General features: G+C 34.1%; 1 protein-coding gene across 3 annotated transcripts in view; it reads left to right on the forward strand.

Moving 5' to 3' along the window:
* LOC111045532 (serine/threonine-protein kinase MAK) overlaps positions 1–19,919 on the forward strand; it is a 55,631-nt gene that overhangs the window by 31,596 nt on the left and 4,116 nt on the right. For all 3 annotated transcript variants that reach the window (XM_039429207.1, XM_039429208.1, XM_039429209.1), the window contains 5 exons: positions 1,099–1,308; positions 7,195–7,369; positions 10,925–11,100; positions 13,858–14,067; positions 17,901–18,059. In XM_039429207.1, coding sequence (XP_039285141.1) covers positions 1,099–1,308; positions 7,195–7,369; positions 10,925–11,100; positions 13,858–14,067; positions 17,901–18,059 — 930 coding nt within the window. The remainder of the gene's footprint in view (positions 1–1,098; positions 1,309–7,194; positions 7,370–10,924; positions 11,101–13,857; positions 14,068–17,900; positions 18,060–19,919) is intronic.

Raw genomic sequence — 19,919 nt, forward strand, 5'->3', positions numbered from 1 at the left:
TCTTATACCATACGTGTTTGAGCCAGTTCTTTCCTTTATTATAGTATAGATAAGTTCTTCAACTTGGTACTAACATAATAAAGTGACATAACTCAGATCTTGCTTAGAAACCTTCCTCAACTTAATGCCAACCTGGTAAAATTGAACTGGTTGTTAATTTAGTTGCCAATTTTAACCAACTGTTTCGAAGAGGTCCCTCTAGATTATAGTTCTATATGGTATGTACTCATGTCCCATGAATGAAATTTGAACATCAGTTCTGAAAAATCTAGAAGGAAAATTTGAAATTTGGGCTTCGAGGTGCATAATATTGATATTTTTATAATCTATGTACAAAATTTGGAGATCTAAATCATTGCCGTTTTTTCGGTTTGCAATCCACAAGTTGACATGTTCTGATGCGAACAAACACAACCCTACTCTCTCTTATTATATAGATAGTATATTTCGCACCTAGAGCAGAAAATGAGATTTTTACGGCTCGGTTTTCAAGTCCGAGGCCGTAGGCCGAGGACTAGAAAAGATTGAGAGCCGGAAATACATTCTTGCCCGTGGTGCGAACGCTATTTTTCGCCACACACAAAAATAAACAATATATATATGAGAATAGTTGTTTACTAAGCACTTCCGAAAGCAGAAGTGGAAGGTGATAGCTCTAGCAAATCTGAGGTAATCTGAATATCAGGGAATTGTCCAAGTATTTTTATTTTTTTATTCTGATTTGTCTAGATAACCTAAAAGATGATGTTCAATTATGTGGGAGGTTGAGTTTATACTTTTTTATTCTTTCACATGACAATAAGATGATATTATTATAAATGTTTTAATTATTGAATAATGAACACAAATAATGAAAAGTTTTTTGATCAGCTGTTTTTTGATCACCTTGTTAGCGGCTGGAAAGAGTACTCTTTCCGGACTAGGCCGGAAAGAAACCTGTTCTGACGTCAGACAAGAGTCGTCTGCAAACAATGTATTTCAGATCTACGTAGGGACTGGAAAACATCTGCTTTCTGTGCAGTGTGGCGAAAAGATAATATCATCATTATCAATTGCATTTTATCTAGTTATAATTGAAAATAATTTTTATGTTTTCAGAGAAAAGCTATTTCCAGAGCAAGTAGTTCGTAACATATTGTACCAAGTGCTTCAAGGCCTGAGCTTCATGCACAGGCATGGCTTCTTCCATCGAGACATGAAACCGGAGAATTTGCTATGCTGCGGTCCACAACTCATCAAAATTGCTGACTTCGGTTTGGCCCGCGAAATACGATCACGTCCCCCATACACTGATTACGTATCGACAAGGTAGGCCTATAGTGAGGTCCACGTTATAATGGCAGTGTTTGATTAGCAAAGGTATTGCTATCCTTGTCTATCATTCAACAAAGCAAATAGCGCTATCTCTTTCTCGCTTTGCTCTGTTGCCAGATCGTCTTTAACAATGTAGAATTAATAATTAATTAACAAAATATTTAATCTTAATCATGAAAATTCATTATGAAATTATTGAAAATATAATTTCTTGCTTAATAAAATATAATTGATTATTTTAAACGAAAACGAACAGTTAATATTACATCAATAAACTATTTATTAAAAAAATATTTTGATGTATACTATTTTCTTTGAAATTGTAATTGTTTTGATTGACAAAATAAATTTGAATTTGAATTTTGAAAAACCTGTATCAGCTACCGTCTATAGAAGGCATTGGCAAGACAGAGGATCGGCAACGTTGTTCTGCTATCTTTCTCCACTGCCATTATAACGTGGACCTCACTTTAGTGTATTTTGAGGTAAAACAATCTAAATTAGAATAAATTGTCAGTTTTAAAGTGAAATAAAAGCGATATTGTCAGTTCCATAATTTTATTCCACCTTAATATGGAGAAATTTCATAATATCTCTGTCTCTAGTGTAAATTTTAATTGTAAGTTCTATTTTTGAAATTATTAGGCCTACTAATATGAATATTCCAACTCTGTTGTAGCTTAGACACTGTGGTTCAAAGTAAATATTTAAAAACACGAACTTTTTGGTTGTGAATAATGAGGTATGCATATCACAACCAAAAAGCGTTTTCAAATATTCACTTGGGAACACTCTAAACTACAAGAGAATAATTATTGTAAAGTGTTTCGTCATGGAAAACAAAACCAGTAAATTTTTATAATCTATGTACAAAATTTGGAGATCTAAATCATTGCCGTTTTTTCGGTTTGCAATCCACAAGTTGACATGTTCTGATGCGAACAAACACAACCCTATCTCTCATTATATAGATAGTATATTTCGCACCTAGAGCAGAAAATGAGATTTTTACGGCTCGGTTTTCAAGTCCGAGGCCGTAGGCCGAGGACTAGAAAAGATTGAGAGCCGGAAATACATTCTTGCCCGTGGTGCGAACGCTATTTTTCGCCACACACAAAAATAAACAATATATATATGAGAATAGTTGTTTACTAAGCACTTCCGAAAGCAGAAGTGGAAGGTGATAGCTCTAGCAAATCTGAGGTAATCTGAATATCAGGGAATTGTCCAAGTATTTTTATTTTTTATTCTGATTTGTCTAGATAACCTAAAAGATGATGTTCAATTATGTGGGAGGTTGAGTTTATACTTTTTTATTCTTTCACATGACAATAAGATGATATTATTATAAATGTTTTAATTATTGAATAATGAACACAAATAATGAAAAGTTTTTTGATCAGCTGTTTTTTGATCACCTTGTTAGCGGCTGGAAAGAGTACTCTTTCCGGACTAGGCCGGAAAGAAACCTGTTCTGACGTCAGACAAGAGTCGTCTGCAAACAATGTATTTCAGATCTACGTAGGGACTGGAAAACATCTGCTTTCTGTGCAGTGTGGCGAAAAGATAATATCATCATTATCAATTGCATTTTATCTAGTTATAATTGAAAATAATTTTTATGTTTTCAGAGAAAAGCTATTTCCAGAGCAAGTAGTTCGTAACATATTGTACCAAGTGCTTCAAGGCCTGAGCTTCATGCACAGGCATGGCTTCTTCCATCGAGACATGAAACCGGAGAATTTGCTATGCTGCGGTCCACAACTCATCAAAATCGCTGACTTCGGCTTGGCCCGCGAAATACGCTCACGTCCCCCATATACTGACTACGTATCGACAAGGTAGGCCTATAGTGAGGTCCACGTTATAATTAATAAATGGCTAATTAAAAATTCATATAATTAATAAATAAATTATAATTATAAATAATAAATTAATATTTATTAATATAATTAATAAATAATTAATAAATAATTAATAAATATATATAAATGGCAGTGTTTGATTAGCAATGGTATTGCTATCCTTGTCTATCATTCAACAAAGCAAATAGCGCTATCCCTTTCTCGCTCTGCTCTGTTGCCAGATCGTCTTAACAATGTAGAATTGATAATTAATTAACAAAATATTTAATCTTAATCATGAAAATTCATTATGAGATTATTGAAAATATAATTTCTTGCTTAATAAAATATAATTGATTATTTTAAACGAAAACGAACAGTTAATATTACATCAATAAACTATTTATTAAAAAAATATTTTGATGTATACTATTTTCTTTGAAATTGTAATTGTTTTGATTGACAAAATAAATTTGAATTTGAATTTTAAAAAACCTGTACCGTCTATAGAAGGCATTGACAAGACAGAGGATCGGCAACGTTGTTCTGTTATCTTTCTCCACTGCCATTATAACGTGGACCTCACTTTAGTGTATTTTGAGGTAAAATCAATCTAAATTTATATTGTCAGTTTTAAGGTGAAATAAAAGCGATATTGTCAGTTCCACAATTTTATTCCACCTTAATATGGAGAAATTTCATAATATCTCTGTCTCTAGTGTAAATTTTAATTGTAAGTTTTATTTTTAAAACTATTGAGCCTACTAATATAAATATTTCAACTCTGTTGTAGCTTAGACACTATGTTTCAAAGTAAATATCTAAAAGCACGAACTTTTTGCTTGTGAATAATGAGGTATGCATTTCACAACCAAAAAGTGGTATTAAAAATAATTACTTGGGAACACTCTAAACTACAACATAATTATTGTAAAGTGTTTCGTCATGGAAACAAAATCACCAAATTTCTATAATTTGTTATCATGCATAAAGGCTATCTTGTAATTTGACGAGGTTTTAATTTTTTTCAAGTGTAGATAATATTAATTTTTAAAAATTAAGGAATGATTTTATTTGACAACAAATCAAATTTATACCTAGATTGGAATTAGAAACTTTCATGCTTCGTGAGAATGTGAGAGAGAATTTTTGTTCTAGTGGATAACTCACTCTGTATTGTAGAAAAAGTGCCATATTATAGTATTTTCCATTCTTGTCACTCTGAGAGAGAATATGAAATATTTTTTTTATCAATACTATAGCTATCCAGTCCAAAGTCTAATGAGCTAATTATTTCTGTTCTAACTCCCAACATACTACTACTGGTGTCCTGCCCTAGGGCAGGTCTAAACATGATTCCTCCTTCTCCATTCCTCTCTGTCTTGTGCAATTCTCTTCATCTTGGAGTACTTTCCCTCCTCCCTGATATCATCCACCAACTTCACTCTTTTTCGTCCCAGCACCCTCCCTCCTTGCACAGACATACCAACATACTACTTGAAAAATGAAACAACGAATTTTCTATTCGAAACTCACACTGCTATCGAAGATAAAATGATAAAAATCAAAATAAGTATTGTTAATTATAATTTTTCAGAGCAACTCTAATTTGTAAAAGGTTGGTTCAATACGGGGGTTCTTGCATCTTGTGGAGTGAATCAATGAAGTAATTCATAAAAATATCCTAATTTTTTATTCTTTATTGATTCATACAATAAAGTACATCATCGAAATGACAGGGAGGGAATAAATAAGGTAACCTTGTGCTATTCCTCTCCCATAGATAAGATTACACATAGTCCGAAATGGGTTGTATTGTAGTTTATTTATTTATTATTTTACAAAGGCGACTTTCTATAAGTATTTCAAGCCTAGGTGATGATGATGGGATGAATGATAATACAATGAAGGTAGAGTTATGAATGAATAAAAATTATAGGTTATGCTATCCATTTGAATTGATTTGAGTCCACTTTTCAGTCCAGAAATAAACTAGAAATTTTGAATTTGGTTTAATTAAAAACTGAAGATAATAGAATGATTACATTCAATGAAATCTTAGAACTTGTGAATAATGAGGTATGCATTTCACAACCAAAAAGTGGTATTAAAAATAATTACTTGGGAACACTCTAAACTACAACATAATTATTGTAAAGTGTTTCGTCATGGAAACAAAATCACCAAATTTCTATAATTTGTTATCATGCATAAAGGCTATCTTGTAATTTGACGAGGTTTTAATTTTTTCAAGTGTAGATAATATTAATTTTTAAAAATTAGGGAATGATTTTATTTGACTATAAATCACATTTATACCTAGATTGGAATTAGAAACTTTCATGCTTAGTGAGAATGTGAGAGAGAATTTTTGTTCTAGTGGATAACTCACTCTCTATTGAAGAAAAAGGTGCCATATTATAGTACTTTACATTCTACATCAAACTCTATATTCTCCACTATCCAAAGCCCAAATGTCAAACAAATCTGGAAAATTTTCATTTCCACCAACAAACTTCATGAAATTTTGCAAGTTCATGGAAAGATAAAATTTCAAAATCACTTGAAATCTGAGAAATTTTTATTCTCCACTAACAAACTTCATGAAATTTTGCAAGTCCATGGAAAGATGAAATTTCAAAATCACTTGAAATCTGAGAAATTTTTATTCTCCACTAACAAACTTCATGAACTTTTGCAAGTTCATGGAAAGATGAAATTTCAAAATCACTTGTCAGGAATGATAAAACTTGACGAGAGGAACACGAATATTGAAGTTGCTTTCCATGACGAAACACTATATAATAACTCTGTTGAAGTTCAGACACTGTGTCACTTGTAAATATTTGAAAAAACACTTACTTTTGTTGGAGTATTGAGGAATGCATTTCACTCCTGAAGAGGAGCTTCATCAGCCTCAATGATATGACAGGCTGATGAAGCTCCTCTTCAGGAGTGAAATGCATTCCTCAATACTCCAACAAAAGTAAGTGTTTTTTCAAATATTTACAAGTAACACAATGTCTGAACTTCAACAGAGTTAACACGAATATGTCATCAGATTAGCGAAATTTGCTCATGTTTGAGAGTTATTACTACCTGTATTTGAAAGTGAGTGATTTTCCATTCTTGTCACTCTGAGAGAGAATATGAAATATTTTTTTTTACCAATACTATAGCTATCCAGTCCAAAGTCTAATGAGCTAATTATTTCTGTTCTAACTCCCAACATACTACTTGAAAAATGAAACAACGAATTTTCTATTCGAAACTCACACTGCTATCGAAGATGAAATGATAAAAATCAAAATTAAGTTATTGTTAATTATAATTTTCCAGAGCAACTCTAATTTGTAAAAGGTTGGTTCAATACGGGGGTTCTTGCATAATTTGTGGAGTGAATCAATGAAGTAATTCATAAAAATAGCCTAATTTTTTATTCTTTATTGATTCATACAATAAAGTACATCATCGAAATGACAGGGAGGGAATAAATAAGGTAACCTTGTGCTATTCCTCTCCCAAATTTAAATAAGATTACACATAGTCCGAAATGGGTTGTATTGTAGTTTATTTATTTATTTATTATTTTACAAAGGCGACTTTCTAGAAGTATTTTAAGCCTAGGTGATGATGATGGGATGAATGATAATAAAACGAGGGAAGAGTTATGAATGAATAAAAATTATAGGTTATGCTATCCATTTGAATTGATTTGAGTCCACTTTTCAATCCAGAAATAAATAAACTAGAAATTTTTTTAATTTGATTTAATTAAAAACCGAAGATAATAGAATGATTACATTCAATAAACTCTCAGAACTTGAAAATATTGAGTTGTTCACTTCACGAAATTTTCAGTCCTTAATTATTTTCACAAAGTATTTTTTTAATTTAGATGCTTCAAAACCAAACATAGAAGAAATATTTCACATTATTATCACTAAAATAGGGAATATTCACATATTAAAGGAATAATTATGCAGAGCCAAAAAACAAACTTAATATTATTAATTAATTGATTCAATTTTTGCAGATGGTACAGAGCACCAGAGGTTCTTTTGCATTCGACGACGTACTCGAGCCCCATTGACTTGTGGGCAGTGGGCTGCATCATGGCAGAGCTCTACACGTTCAGGCCTCTCTTCCCAGGAAACAGCGAAATAGACCAGATATTCAAAATATGCTCCGTTCTGGGAACACCTGATAAGGTAAAATTTCATGATCTGTAGTTTGAAATTCTTACAGTCAATGATTGAGTAACACAGATTAATGATCTCAGTTGTGAACTTGTTACAGTGAAACCTCGATATAGCAGCCTACACCCCGTTATAGTACATTTTTTCTGCAGTCCCCTGAAACGTTCATATAACACTTACGTCCTCGATATAGTACTAGTATATTCCCCGTTATAAAACATTTTTTTGCAGTCCCTTGAAACGTTCATATAACACTTATGTCCTCGATATAGCACTAGTATATTCCCTGTTATAGTACATTTTTTGCTGTCCCTTGAAACGTCCATATAGCACTTATGTCCTTGATATAGTACACCCCTAGCACTTATGTCCTCGATATAGTACAACCCCATTATAGAACATTCCCATTATAGAAAATTTTTTGCAGTCCCTTGAAACGTTGATAGCACATATAGTACACCCCGTTATAGTATATTCCCATTGTAGTACATTTTTCGCAGTACCTTGAAACGTTGTTAGCACATATAGTACACCCCGTTATAGTACATTCTCGTTGTAGTACATTTTTTGCAGTACCTTGAAACGTTGTTATCACATATAGTACACCCCGTTATAGTACATTCCCGTTGTAGTACATTTTTTGCAGTACACTAGAGTCCCGATTAACCGAGTTAATCGGGACCGCTACAACCTCGGATAGTCAAATACTCGGTTAACACGGAGGGCCTAATCTAAATAAGGGGTTAAGGCAATCAAATAAAAATACGTACCATGTGATGTACACCAACATGAACTATATTCAAAACCACACAACTAGATAATAGTAGTACATACTTTAAAGTATTAAAAAGTTACAAAGGTTTGAAAAAATCTTTGACAGTTCTTTGTGTAATCGAACTGCTTCGCTTCTTAGCTGCCAAACTGACCTTGACCTTGGCCGATCCGAGGCTCTGTTAACACGGAACCTCGGTTGACCGAGACTCGGTTAATCGAGACTCTAGTGTACCTTGAAACGTCGATAGCACATATAGTACACCCCGTTATAGTACATTCCCGTTGTAGTACATTTTTTGCAGTCCCTTGAAACGTTGATAGCACATATAGTACACCCCGTTATAGTACATTTCCGTTGTAGTACATTTTTTGCAGTACCTTGAAACGTCGATAGCACATATAGTACACCCCGATTCAGTACAGACCGCCTCCTGATAGATGTACATTTTTGAGCGGTCCCTAGAGGTGTGCTACAGTGAGGTGCAAGTTATAATGGCAGTGTTTGATTAGCAATAGTATTGCTATCCTTGTCTATAATTCAACGAAGCGGATAGTGCTATCTCTTTCTTGCTTTGCTCTGTTGCCAGATCGTCTTCTAGCAATGTAGAATTCATAATTTATTCAACAACATATTGAATGAATGAAGTTTTTTTTCTCAATAAGCTCAATACAAAAAAATGAAAAATACATCACCATAATTCATTTTAATTATGAAAATTGATTATAAAATTATTGAAAAATATAATTTATTGCTTGATAAAGTATAATTGATTATTTTAAATGGAAATTAACAGTTAATATTACATCAATAAACCTGTATCAGCTACCGTGTATAGAAGGGATTGACAAGACAGAGGTTCGGCAACGTTGATCTCCTATCTTTCTCCACTGCCATTATAACGTGGACCTCACTATAGGCTTATGTATATCGAGGTTACACACTCTGTACTACCAAAAAAATATTCTGATAATATATCTGAATTGGAAACATCGAGTTCTGTCGGAGAAAATCTTCAGCCTAGTGAAAACGGTTCAAACGACACAGACGGAAAACCTTACACTTGTGAGTTTTGTAGTTTCAGAACCACTCAGCCGGCTTCTTTGCGAGTGCACCGTAGACAACACACAGGTGAAATCAGTTGCGATTTGTGAATACATTCTCAAATAATATAATAATAAAATGTATTTTGAGGAAAGGAAATTATCAAGGATAATCAGGCCTGGTTTCACAGAAATCTGATGAGTCATAACAGTGATTGAATGACGGTTGAATGCCACAGGAACCAATCAGATAAGCGGAAGACATCGTTAATGATCAGTACTTGATTACAATCAAAATTCAACAGACTTTTGTGCAACTAACCTCTAAGGCTCAACTCACACTCACAGCGACTCAGGTCGAGAAGAGACCCGACTCTAGTGGAGAACATAAGCTTCCAAATGGTGAAAGTCGCGGAGACTAGAATCGACTGCTCTGGAAACACACCATGCTCTCGACTAGAGTCGAGTCTCTTCTCGACCTGAGTCGCGTAAGTGTGAGTTGAGTCTTAGGCTTCAAATAGTCAAAGTGCTGTTTTTATTACAATGATCATCTTCTAAATTTATCGATTAGTAGTCTTGTGAGGTGAGAGATCTTTTCTCACCTACTTATCAATACAGTAAATTATCAAAAAGATAAGGATATTTATAATAGCTGAGACTAAAAAGCTGAGAAGTGGCTAGGTCTACTTGCAGTTACAGCTCTGATGGAATTGAATTGATATAAAGTGCTGATTATTCCTCAGGAAATTTTATAATTATATTGTGCAAGAAGTACAATAATAGAACCTCTCAAATTGACTTTTTTTCTTTTTGTGTAGTTGAGAAGTTGATATTGTGGTAATTATTCATATTAAATAAAAATACTAAGAAATTGTCAAAAACCACAGATTTTAAAGACCGGTTTTGGATGTTATACGATTCTCAATCTCTGATAAACTCAATAGATAGAATTCTCGGAGTTTATCAGAGATTGACAATGGTGCAACAACCGAAACAGGTCAATTGAGTCACCTACTTCATTTAAATGTCATGAATTTAAAATGTATGAGAGAGAGTCAGTTATAATAAATAGATAATGACAATAGCCTACTTATTTTTATACATCCAATATCGACTAGAATTTCAAAGGAAGTTTTTATTATAATAACTGAGGCTGAAAAGCTGAGAAGTGGCCTACTTGCAGTTACAGCTCTGCTGGAATTGAATTAACATAAAGCACCGATTATTCTTCGGGAAATGTTATAATTATATTGTGCAAGAAGTACGGTACAATATAAGAACCTCTCTAAGTTACTTCATTCAAATGTCATGAATTTTAAAATTTATGAGAGAGAGTCAGTTATAATGAATAAATAATTACATTGTTGGTTATCCATCTTGTTTCCACTGGAATTATTACTATTGTATTCTTATATAACATTAAAGTGAAAAAACACTCACATTCTTTGGTGTGGCGACGACCGTTTCGTGCTGGTGTTGCACATTTTCAAGCCAAACAGAAACTACTGAGTTTCTGTTCGAAATAAGCTTTGAGTTTCTGTTTGGCTTGAGAATGTGCAACACCAGCACGAAACGGTCGTCGCCACACCAAATAATAATGTGAGTGTTTAAAGTTATATAAGAATACAAATAATTACAGTATTAATCTTTATACATCTAATATCGACTAGAATTTAGAAAGGGTCGAATTTCTTAGGAAGTAAAGGGTCGATGAGAAGAAAAATTTGATAATTCTGTTTTCAATTGATTCAGAGAGACTGGTTCGATGGACATCAGCTTGCCAATGCTATGAACTTCAGATTTCCGCAATTCAGGAGGACTCCGCTGGGTTCACTGATTCCTCACGCCAGCCATGATGGCATAGTCCTTTTGGAAGCCCTTCTCAACTGGAATCCCAGCAAAAGGCCCACTGCTCATCATTCATTAAGGTACGCTAGATTTCAATTCTTTGTTGAAACTGGGCATTGTTTAATCATGGATTAGTACATAGTAGAGATTCAAGGATATTTGTTTTCTTAGCACACAAGCGATTGTCTGCAATAACATTATATTCCAAATAGAACTGATGTTAGAATTATTACAAACAATATAAAAACATGAAGTAGGCTACCCTATTATTTAAAACATTAATGTATGAAGATCAATTCTTTGTTGAAACTGGGGCATTATTTTAATCATGGATCAATATATAGTAGAGATTCAAGGTTATTTTGTTTTCTTAGCACACATACGATTGTCTGCAATACATTATATTCCAAATAGAACTAATAAATGTTAGAATTATTAAAAACAGTATAAAACATGAATTACCCACGAATTAAAAATATTTTAAACTTTAAAACATTTCAAAGAATGTTTCGCCCTACTTTGGCCATTTTCAAGTTTAAATGCATCGTTTAGTTTCATATAAACTTGAAAATAGCCAAAGTAGGCCGAAACTAGTTGTCTGAAATGTTTTAAAGTTGAAAATGTTTTGAATAAAAGGGTAATTCATGTTTCTATATTGTTTTTAATAATGTAGCCCATACAAGTGATTTTATCTAATGTAAGAACTATAGTTTTACATCACTGAGAGATTTGTAATTGAAAAGGATTTTTTTTGTACAGAAGTTTCCTCAGTCACCGTTCTTGATCTGAGAATAATTACTTAAAATTTTGTTAGCCTAGGAAACGTTCGAGAAAAACTAATGTGGTAGGTCTAAGTTACTGTATTTTTTGTTTTTAGAAGGGTTAGTCTAGATGATGTGGATGTAATACAGGAAACTATATACCGGTAATACAATTATTAATAACGATTCGTTGAGATAAAGGTAAGGGTACAACCACACTGGAAGCGGAGCGTATGGCGTGGCGTTGAGAAGCGTCGTGAACAATATCATGTTAAGTAATGAGCTAAAACACACTGCAAGCGTCTACTCGCAGAGCGGAGCGTGGCGTCAAACTTTGGAACAAGCTGGTTTGTTTTTTGGAGCGTCTACAAGCGGAGCGTCAAAGCGTCAACGTGCGAGTGCCCCTACTAATGTTCATACTAGTGGTCTACTCTTGTATATAATAATGCACTTGTTCTACTACATTTTCCCACCATCTAGTACACTAGTATATTTAATGTTTGTCCAAATTCCCCTGTAATGTGTATCTATTTGATTATTCAAAAGAGAACATTCATCTATTGCACTTTGAAATCAAAAGTAACACTATTCTAATCCATTTCAATCATATTTTTATGAAATTACTTTAGTGTTATTACAACTATTTCTTCAGCAGGTATTGGATTTGTCCAATTAGTGACTTGTTTTTTTTTTCAAATATTAAACTTTACTCTCGTCAAAATATAATCAAAGGTTGAAGTTGACATTCGCATGTACTCTAAAAATCGGGACTCATGCTTTCTTAACACATTAAACAGATGGTTCAACAAATAGGTCGACAATTCAAGTTAATTTCATTAATCTTTTTAGGTGTGCTCTTTTTAGCAGGCTTAGCTAATATCCAATCCATTAGTTTTGATGTGTCATAGAATCTGTAAAAATTTATATACACTATTCTAGTTTGTGGTGTTTGATTCAGCAACAGTCCAAGTTTTTGCCCCTCCCCCTGCAGTTGGCAGACCTGCTTGACCTTAATACGGCGCCAGGGAACAGTTGACACTCGCTTTCCGTTGACCTTAAGACAGCGCCAGGGAACAGTTCCTTCAGTTGACACACGCTTTCCGGGAAGGTGGACATGGAGAGCTGGCCCAATTGCTTGGCCACCACGAAGCCCGGACTAAACCCCTCTGGACTTTTTCTTTTGGGGAAACATAAAAAATGTTGTGTACAGTGAAAAAATCCGAAACATAAACCATTTACGGGAAAGAATCGCCACTGTGGTTGGGACCGTTACACCTGATATGTTGGTGAATACATGGCGAGAGCTTGAATATCGTCTCGACGTGTGCAGGGCAACAAATGGATCCCATGTTGAAGTGTACTGATGTTGAACAAAATTTGAAGATTCTTTCTTTCATTATATGTACTTGTTGATGAAGTTTTCCATTAATTTACACATTAATTTTATACCTAAAACTAGGGAGTTCTTTTTCAAACATTCTGTACTTTAAGTGATTATTCTCACGAAGTAATGTCCGTGCAAACTAGACAACGCCATTTTCTAGGCCTTTGACGCTTGATGCTCAGACGCTTCCTGTGTGTATCATGAACGCTCTGACCACGTCACGCTCCGCTCTAGAACGTTACGCCACGCTCCGCTCCGCTTTCAATGTGTTTTTTTGTACCCTATAAGCATTGTAATAAGCATAATGACGCTCAATAGTTTTTCACTTTTTGTGTAGTTGAGAAGTTTATATTGTGGTAATTATTCATATTAAATGAAAAAGAGTAGGAAATTGTCAAAAAACCACAGATTTATTGATACTTAGAAAGACCGGTTTCGGTTATTACACCATTGTCAATCTCTGATTAACTCTGCATTAGAGATTGACAATGGTGTAATAACCGAAACCGGTCTTTCTAAGTATCAATAAATCTGTGGTTTTTTGACAATTTCTTACTCTTTTTCATTCAATCGACGCTCAATAGATTATTATTTTAAATTCTTCATTACGTATAGTAAAAAATAAATTAGTAAATTAATTAATTAACGGATAGATAAATAAATTTAAAATTGTGTGATTTTTGAATTTGCAGACAAGCCTACTTCCAAGTGGGCCAACGACTGAGTGCCGTTGGGATGCAGGAATACTCAGACAGTAACAGCCGGTTGCAGCCGAATAACACCAATAGCAATAACAATGTCTCGGCGCAAAGCACGGTACGTTTGGGCATGAGCACACGCCAACCCGGCTCCATACCTGTATCGGTGTCCATCAACGATAAAGATCTCACTCAGTTATTAGGGTGAGACTGGAACTGTCATTTTGCTTGCCTCGCTCTCTTCTCTCTCTCACTCACACATGCCGCCTCACCTCCGTAGGCATAGCTTTCACTAGACTTCGATGAACTTTTAAATTAAAAATCTCGGTAGAATTTGAATTTGATGAGGTACTTACCATACAATTGCTGATCGAGACTGCGCTATAGTGTGGTCCACGTTATAATGACAGTGGATGAAGATAGAAGAATAACAATGTCGATTCTCTGCATTGATTAATTATATTTCTACACTGTCAAAAGCATAATTGGCATCGTGTTGGTACTAAAAAAGGATAGTACCACCGACTTTGTCAAATGATAGACAAGGATAGCAAAACCAAAGTTGATCAAATACTGCCATTATAACGTGGACCTCACTATAGCTTACACCAGTTGCTATTTAGTTGAATAGATATATAGTCCACGTTATAATGGCAGTGGAGAAAGATAGGAAAACAACAAAGACCTTAAAGAGATAAATAGACCCACAATGCCTATGCCTTCCCAATGATAGCTCTTACTTGAAATTGAAGGCCGCCATTGGGGTATTTTAGCACGAGATTATTATATCTATATATATTTGTAATACTAAGTTATAGATCACAAAGGCATTGGTAGCATTGGTATGTAATAATCTTATGGGTTGCCCCCTCAATGGCGGATTTCAATTCCAAGTACGACACTAGCGCTGCATGTGAGTCTATGCATCTTCAAGGTCTTTGGAAAACAACGTAGGTAGTCGATCCTCAGACTTGTCAATGCCTTCTATAGACGGTAGCTGATACAGGTTTATTGATGCAATATAAACTGTCCATTCTCGTTGAAAATAATCAATAATATTTTATTAAGAAAGAAATTATATTTTCCAATAATTTCATAATGAATTTTCATAATTAAGATGAAATATTTTGTTGATTAATTATTAATTCTACATTGTTAAAAGACGATCTAGTACGTAACAGAGCAAAGCGAGAAAGAGATAGCGCTATCCGCTTTGTTGAATGATAGACAAGGATAGCAATACCATTGTTAATCAAACACTGCCATTATAACGTGGACCTCACTATAGAAAGGAAGATTACCATGTTTATATTTTCTACCGCCTTCTATAGTAGGTAGATAGCTTGTGATATGTCTCAAGTCATTCCATTTATTTATTTATTTATTTATTTATTTATTTACCAATTCACTAGAAATTTACAAAATAACACTTATCAACTAATATACATTGGTGTGGCTGGAAAAAGAAGCCTTGAGCTCCAGCCACGAGTTCGAAAATATTCTTTAAATTATTGGTACATTTGCCGTGATAATATTCTAAAATACAAACCAAAAGATAGTAAACCAAAAACAAAAAATATGTATAAATAAACACACAAAATCAATTCTTGAATCAAAAATCAACAAGCCCAATAATAGAAATAGGTAATAATAGATACATTATATCTGATATAATTAATCATGGAAAATTACTTGTACCATTTTGTTATATTTATATATAAATACTTCTTGTGTTTAATAATAATAATATTTTATTGTCATTTAACTTTGAAAAAAAGCAATAGACTACGTCACAATCGTTATTTGCATACACATACAACCTATACATATATAATGTAAACAATAGATAACAGGACTTTACAATAATAAAAATACCCAATACATTTAACTTGGAAATAAATTGAACCAACATTTAAAGCTAGGAACTCAGTAATAACATGAAAGGGTGTCCAGCCAGCCACTCCTGAAGCTTACCGAGCGAAGTGAGGTCTAAAGCTGCGTACACATATTCGCGCTTCCAACCCGCACCGAGCACGTTCCTCCCTCGTACCACCATCGAACCACAGTCGCTCCGCCCACGTACCCATCATGAACGTTACGGAAGATGTTAGATCTTCTCGCGTTCCCCGGTCGAACCACTGTTGCTCCCCGGTCGATCATCAATCGCTCTGCTGGAGTGACGTTCGGTTGCGGAGCAGAGCGAAAGTATAAGTACCTAGCTAGCTACATTCACTTTACCACTTTCAAAGATGTAATTCCATTATGTCTATTCATCATCGTTCAAATGCTTCTTAACTTCAAATCCTGTCTTGTGAACTTAAAACTAACTGCATGGCAAAACTACAGTATTTTCAGTCTGCTTAAACCTGTAGTTTCAAAGTTTTTAGATTTTTTAAAAACAGTATGGAACTGCACATTCACAAATTCTATCATGATTTATTCTGTTCTATTAATTCTAATGAAGTTGCTTTGGCCGTGGTGATTGGTTCAATCCAGTTTCAAATTAGCATTCCTTATTCAAGTGCATTACTCTCATAGACTATGCAGTCTGAAAAAATAAAATTTGACATATTTCACCCATTTCAGTCTTCACTTTTCATCTAGCTCAAATTTATCTTTTCGGCTTTTTCAGTAGAAATAATATAGGGGGTTTTACTATTCTTTGGAATATTATTCTTCTCAATCTTTTACTTTTCCTGTGAATATAACCATAGAGAAACGATAGCTTAGTAGATATCCCATGGTATAGGGCGTTTATGTCGCAAGTTTTACTGTTATCCCAAGCGGATAGTTCACATAGTTCTTTCCTATGCAGCTGTGTGACGCTGGTAGTCTCTCAAAGTGTGCCGTTCATACACTATCACCCCAACAAAACAGTAAAAATTGACAATAATCGACAGTAATCGGCTTGAGATAACAGTAAAAGTTGCGACATAAATTCCCTATGCCATGGGATATCTACTTACACTATTGTTTCTCTATGATATAACTTTTTTGTTAATAATTTTTCAATCTTAGATATTGGGTAAAATAGCAAGTTTCAAAGCTTATGGCATGTCGGTTAGTCAGTAATGTAGAATTCTGTATATGTGGTCACAAATAGAAGTAGAATTATATTAATTGAATTATTTCGCTTAGTAGAATAATGGATACAATCAGTAGCCCTAGTATATCATTAGAGGTTTCTAAGAACAAGAACTAATTACGAACTTGGATAATTTCTTACTGAAATATCTATTTGACTTTTTTTATTTATTATTTTTACAAGAAAGCCCTGAATGAGAGAGAAAAACTAAGGATACTCCTTGTACTATTTCTCTCCCAAATTTAGAAAATATTTTTTCCTACAGCTACGTTGAAAAGTGGCCATTGCTGCACTGATTACAGAACGCAAAGAATCACTTTTCCGCTCTAGTGCGGGAAAAAGTTTTCTGCACTCCAGATTTGCAACATGGCAACACAAAATACTTAGTAGGTTATATGGAGCAACAGTGCAGCAAAATCAAAATGAAGTTGGTAACAGTGACTGGGCTGCTATAGTGAGCAGAGGTGCAACGAAGCACAACGCGCAAATTATTAAGTAGATATATTATAACCAAGGACAACGAGGACTTAAGGATTTTAGGATTAAGGTTTTTATCAATAATAAAATTACACAGAAAAACATTTGATGGATTTCAGGCAATTTTACCCATAATTACCCACTTTTCATATTCAATGGTAACTGTAGGAAAAACTTAATGTGAAATACGTGCGCAAAGTTCCTCTGCTGCACTCAAGAAACCATTCCGCCCTCGCCTACGGCTCGGGCGTAAACGTTTCTTTCGGTGCAGCAAACTGTCACTTTGCGCACTAGTTGCACAAATAACTATAAAAGTCCAAATAGGGTTATGATTCCACTCTTCTAAAATTTAGTACATTTTTACTCAAGAACAACAAAAACTGAAAATTTTGAATTTTGACGGACTGTAAAAAATCTAAGAGCTATCTTCAGCTTTCAAATTGTTGTCAATTCCTAATTGTTTTTTTTTTCGCAGGACGACGAAAGTTTCTCAATCGACAGTTAGACCGTTGAAGGAAAATCGTATTTGGTACCAATCAGAAACGCCAGCTCAAAAAAATAAAATAAGTGCCAAGCAACATTATCTCTCCATTGCTCGCTATGTAGCGGGTCAGTCCACCAATCTTAACTGCAAGTATGTATTTTTAATTTTTCAATTAAGGTGCACTCATTAATTAATCATCACTTATTCAGTCATTTGAACTGATTCATTCTTGAAACATCTTTTACTTTGCCTGTGAATATAACCATAGAGAAACGATAGCATATAGTAGATATCCCATGGTATAGGGCGTTTATGTCGCAAGTTTTACTGTTATCCCAAGCCGATAGTTCACATAGTTCTTTCCTATGCAGCTGTGTGACGCTGGTAGTCTCTCAAATTGTGCCGTTCATACACTATCACCCCAACAAAACAGTAAAAATTGACAATAATCGACAGTAATCGGCTTGAGATAACAGTAAAAGTTGCGACATAAATTCCCTATGCCATGGGATATCTACTTACACTATTGTTTCTCTATGATATAACTTTTTTGTTAATAATTTTTCAATCTTAGATATTGGGTGAAAATAGCAAGTTTCAAAGCTTATGGCATGTCGGTTAATCAGTAATGTAGAAGTCTGTATATATGGTCACAAATAGAAGTAGAATTATATTAATTGAATTTACTTCGCTTAGTAGAATAATGGATACAATCAGTAGCCCTAGTATATCATTAGAGGTTTCTATGAACAAGATCTATTACGAACTTGGATAATTTCTTACTGAAATATCTATTTGACTTTTTTTATTTATTATTTTTACAAGAAAGCCCTGAATGAGAGAGAAAAACTAAGGATACTCCTTGTACTATTTCTCTCCCAAATTTAGAAAATATTTTTTCCTACAGCTACGTTGAAAAGTGGCCATTGCTGCACTGATTACAGAACGCAAAGAATCACTTTTCCGCTCTAGTGCGGGAAAAAGTTTTCTGCACTCCAGATTTGCAACATGGCAACACAAAATACTTAGTAGGTTATATGGAGCAACAGTGCAGCAAAATCAAAATGAAGTTGGTAACAGTGACTGGGCTGCTATAGTGAGCAGAGGTGCAACGAAGCACAACGCGCAAATTATTAAGTAGATATATTATAACCAAGGACAACGAGGACTTAAGGATTTTAGGATTAAGGTTTTTATCAATAATAAAATTACACAGAAAAACATTTGATGGATTTCAGGCAATTTTACCCATAATTACCCACTTTTCATATTCAATGGTAACTGTAGGAAAAACTTAATGTGAAATACGTGCGCAAAGTTCCTCTGCTGCACTCAAGAAACCATTCCGCCCTCGCCTACGGCTCGGGCGTAAACGTTTCTTTCGGTGCAGCAAACTGTCACTTTGCGCACTAGTTGCACAAATAACTATAAAAGTCCAAAATAGGGTTATGATTCCACTCTTCTAAAATTTAGTACATTTTTACTCAAGAACAACAAAAACTGAAAATTTTGAATTTTGACGGACTGTAAAAAATCTAAGAGCTATCTTCAGCTTTCAAATTGTTGTCAATTCCTAATTGTTTTTTTTTCGCAGGACGACGAAAGTTTCTCAATCGACAGTTAGACCGTTGAAGGAAAATCGTATTTGGTACCAATCAGAAACGCCAGCTCAAAAAAATAAAATAAGTGCCAAGCAACATTATCTCTCCATTGCTCGCTATGTAGCGGGTCAGTCCACCAATCTTAACTGCAAGTATGTATTTTTAATTTTTCAATTAAGGTGCACTCATTAATTAATCATCACTTATTCAGTCATTTGAACTGATTCATTCTTGAAACATATTTTAATGTAGTTTAGATCCATAATAAAGATTAGGATCTCTCTTTATAATTGTATAGAAGATATAACGCATTTTGTTATAACTCGAGCTTACGCACAGGCCTTTGTTGCCTATAAGCTCTTTTCTATCTGATTCACAAGATAGGAATTGTGATTCTATCACAAGAATA

Source organism: Nilaparvata lugens, chromosome 5 (genome assembly GCF_014356525.2).
Source record: "Nilaparvata lugens isolate BPH chromosome 5, ASM1435652v1, whole genome shotgun sequence".
NCBI classification, from domain to species: domain Eukaryota; kingdom Metazoa; phylum Arthropoda; class Insecta; order Hemiptera; family Delphacidae; genus Nilaparvata; species Nilaparvata lugens.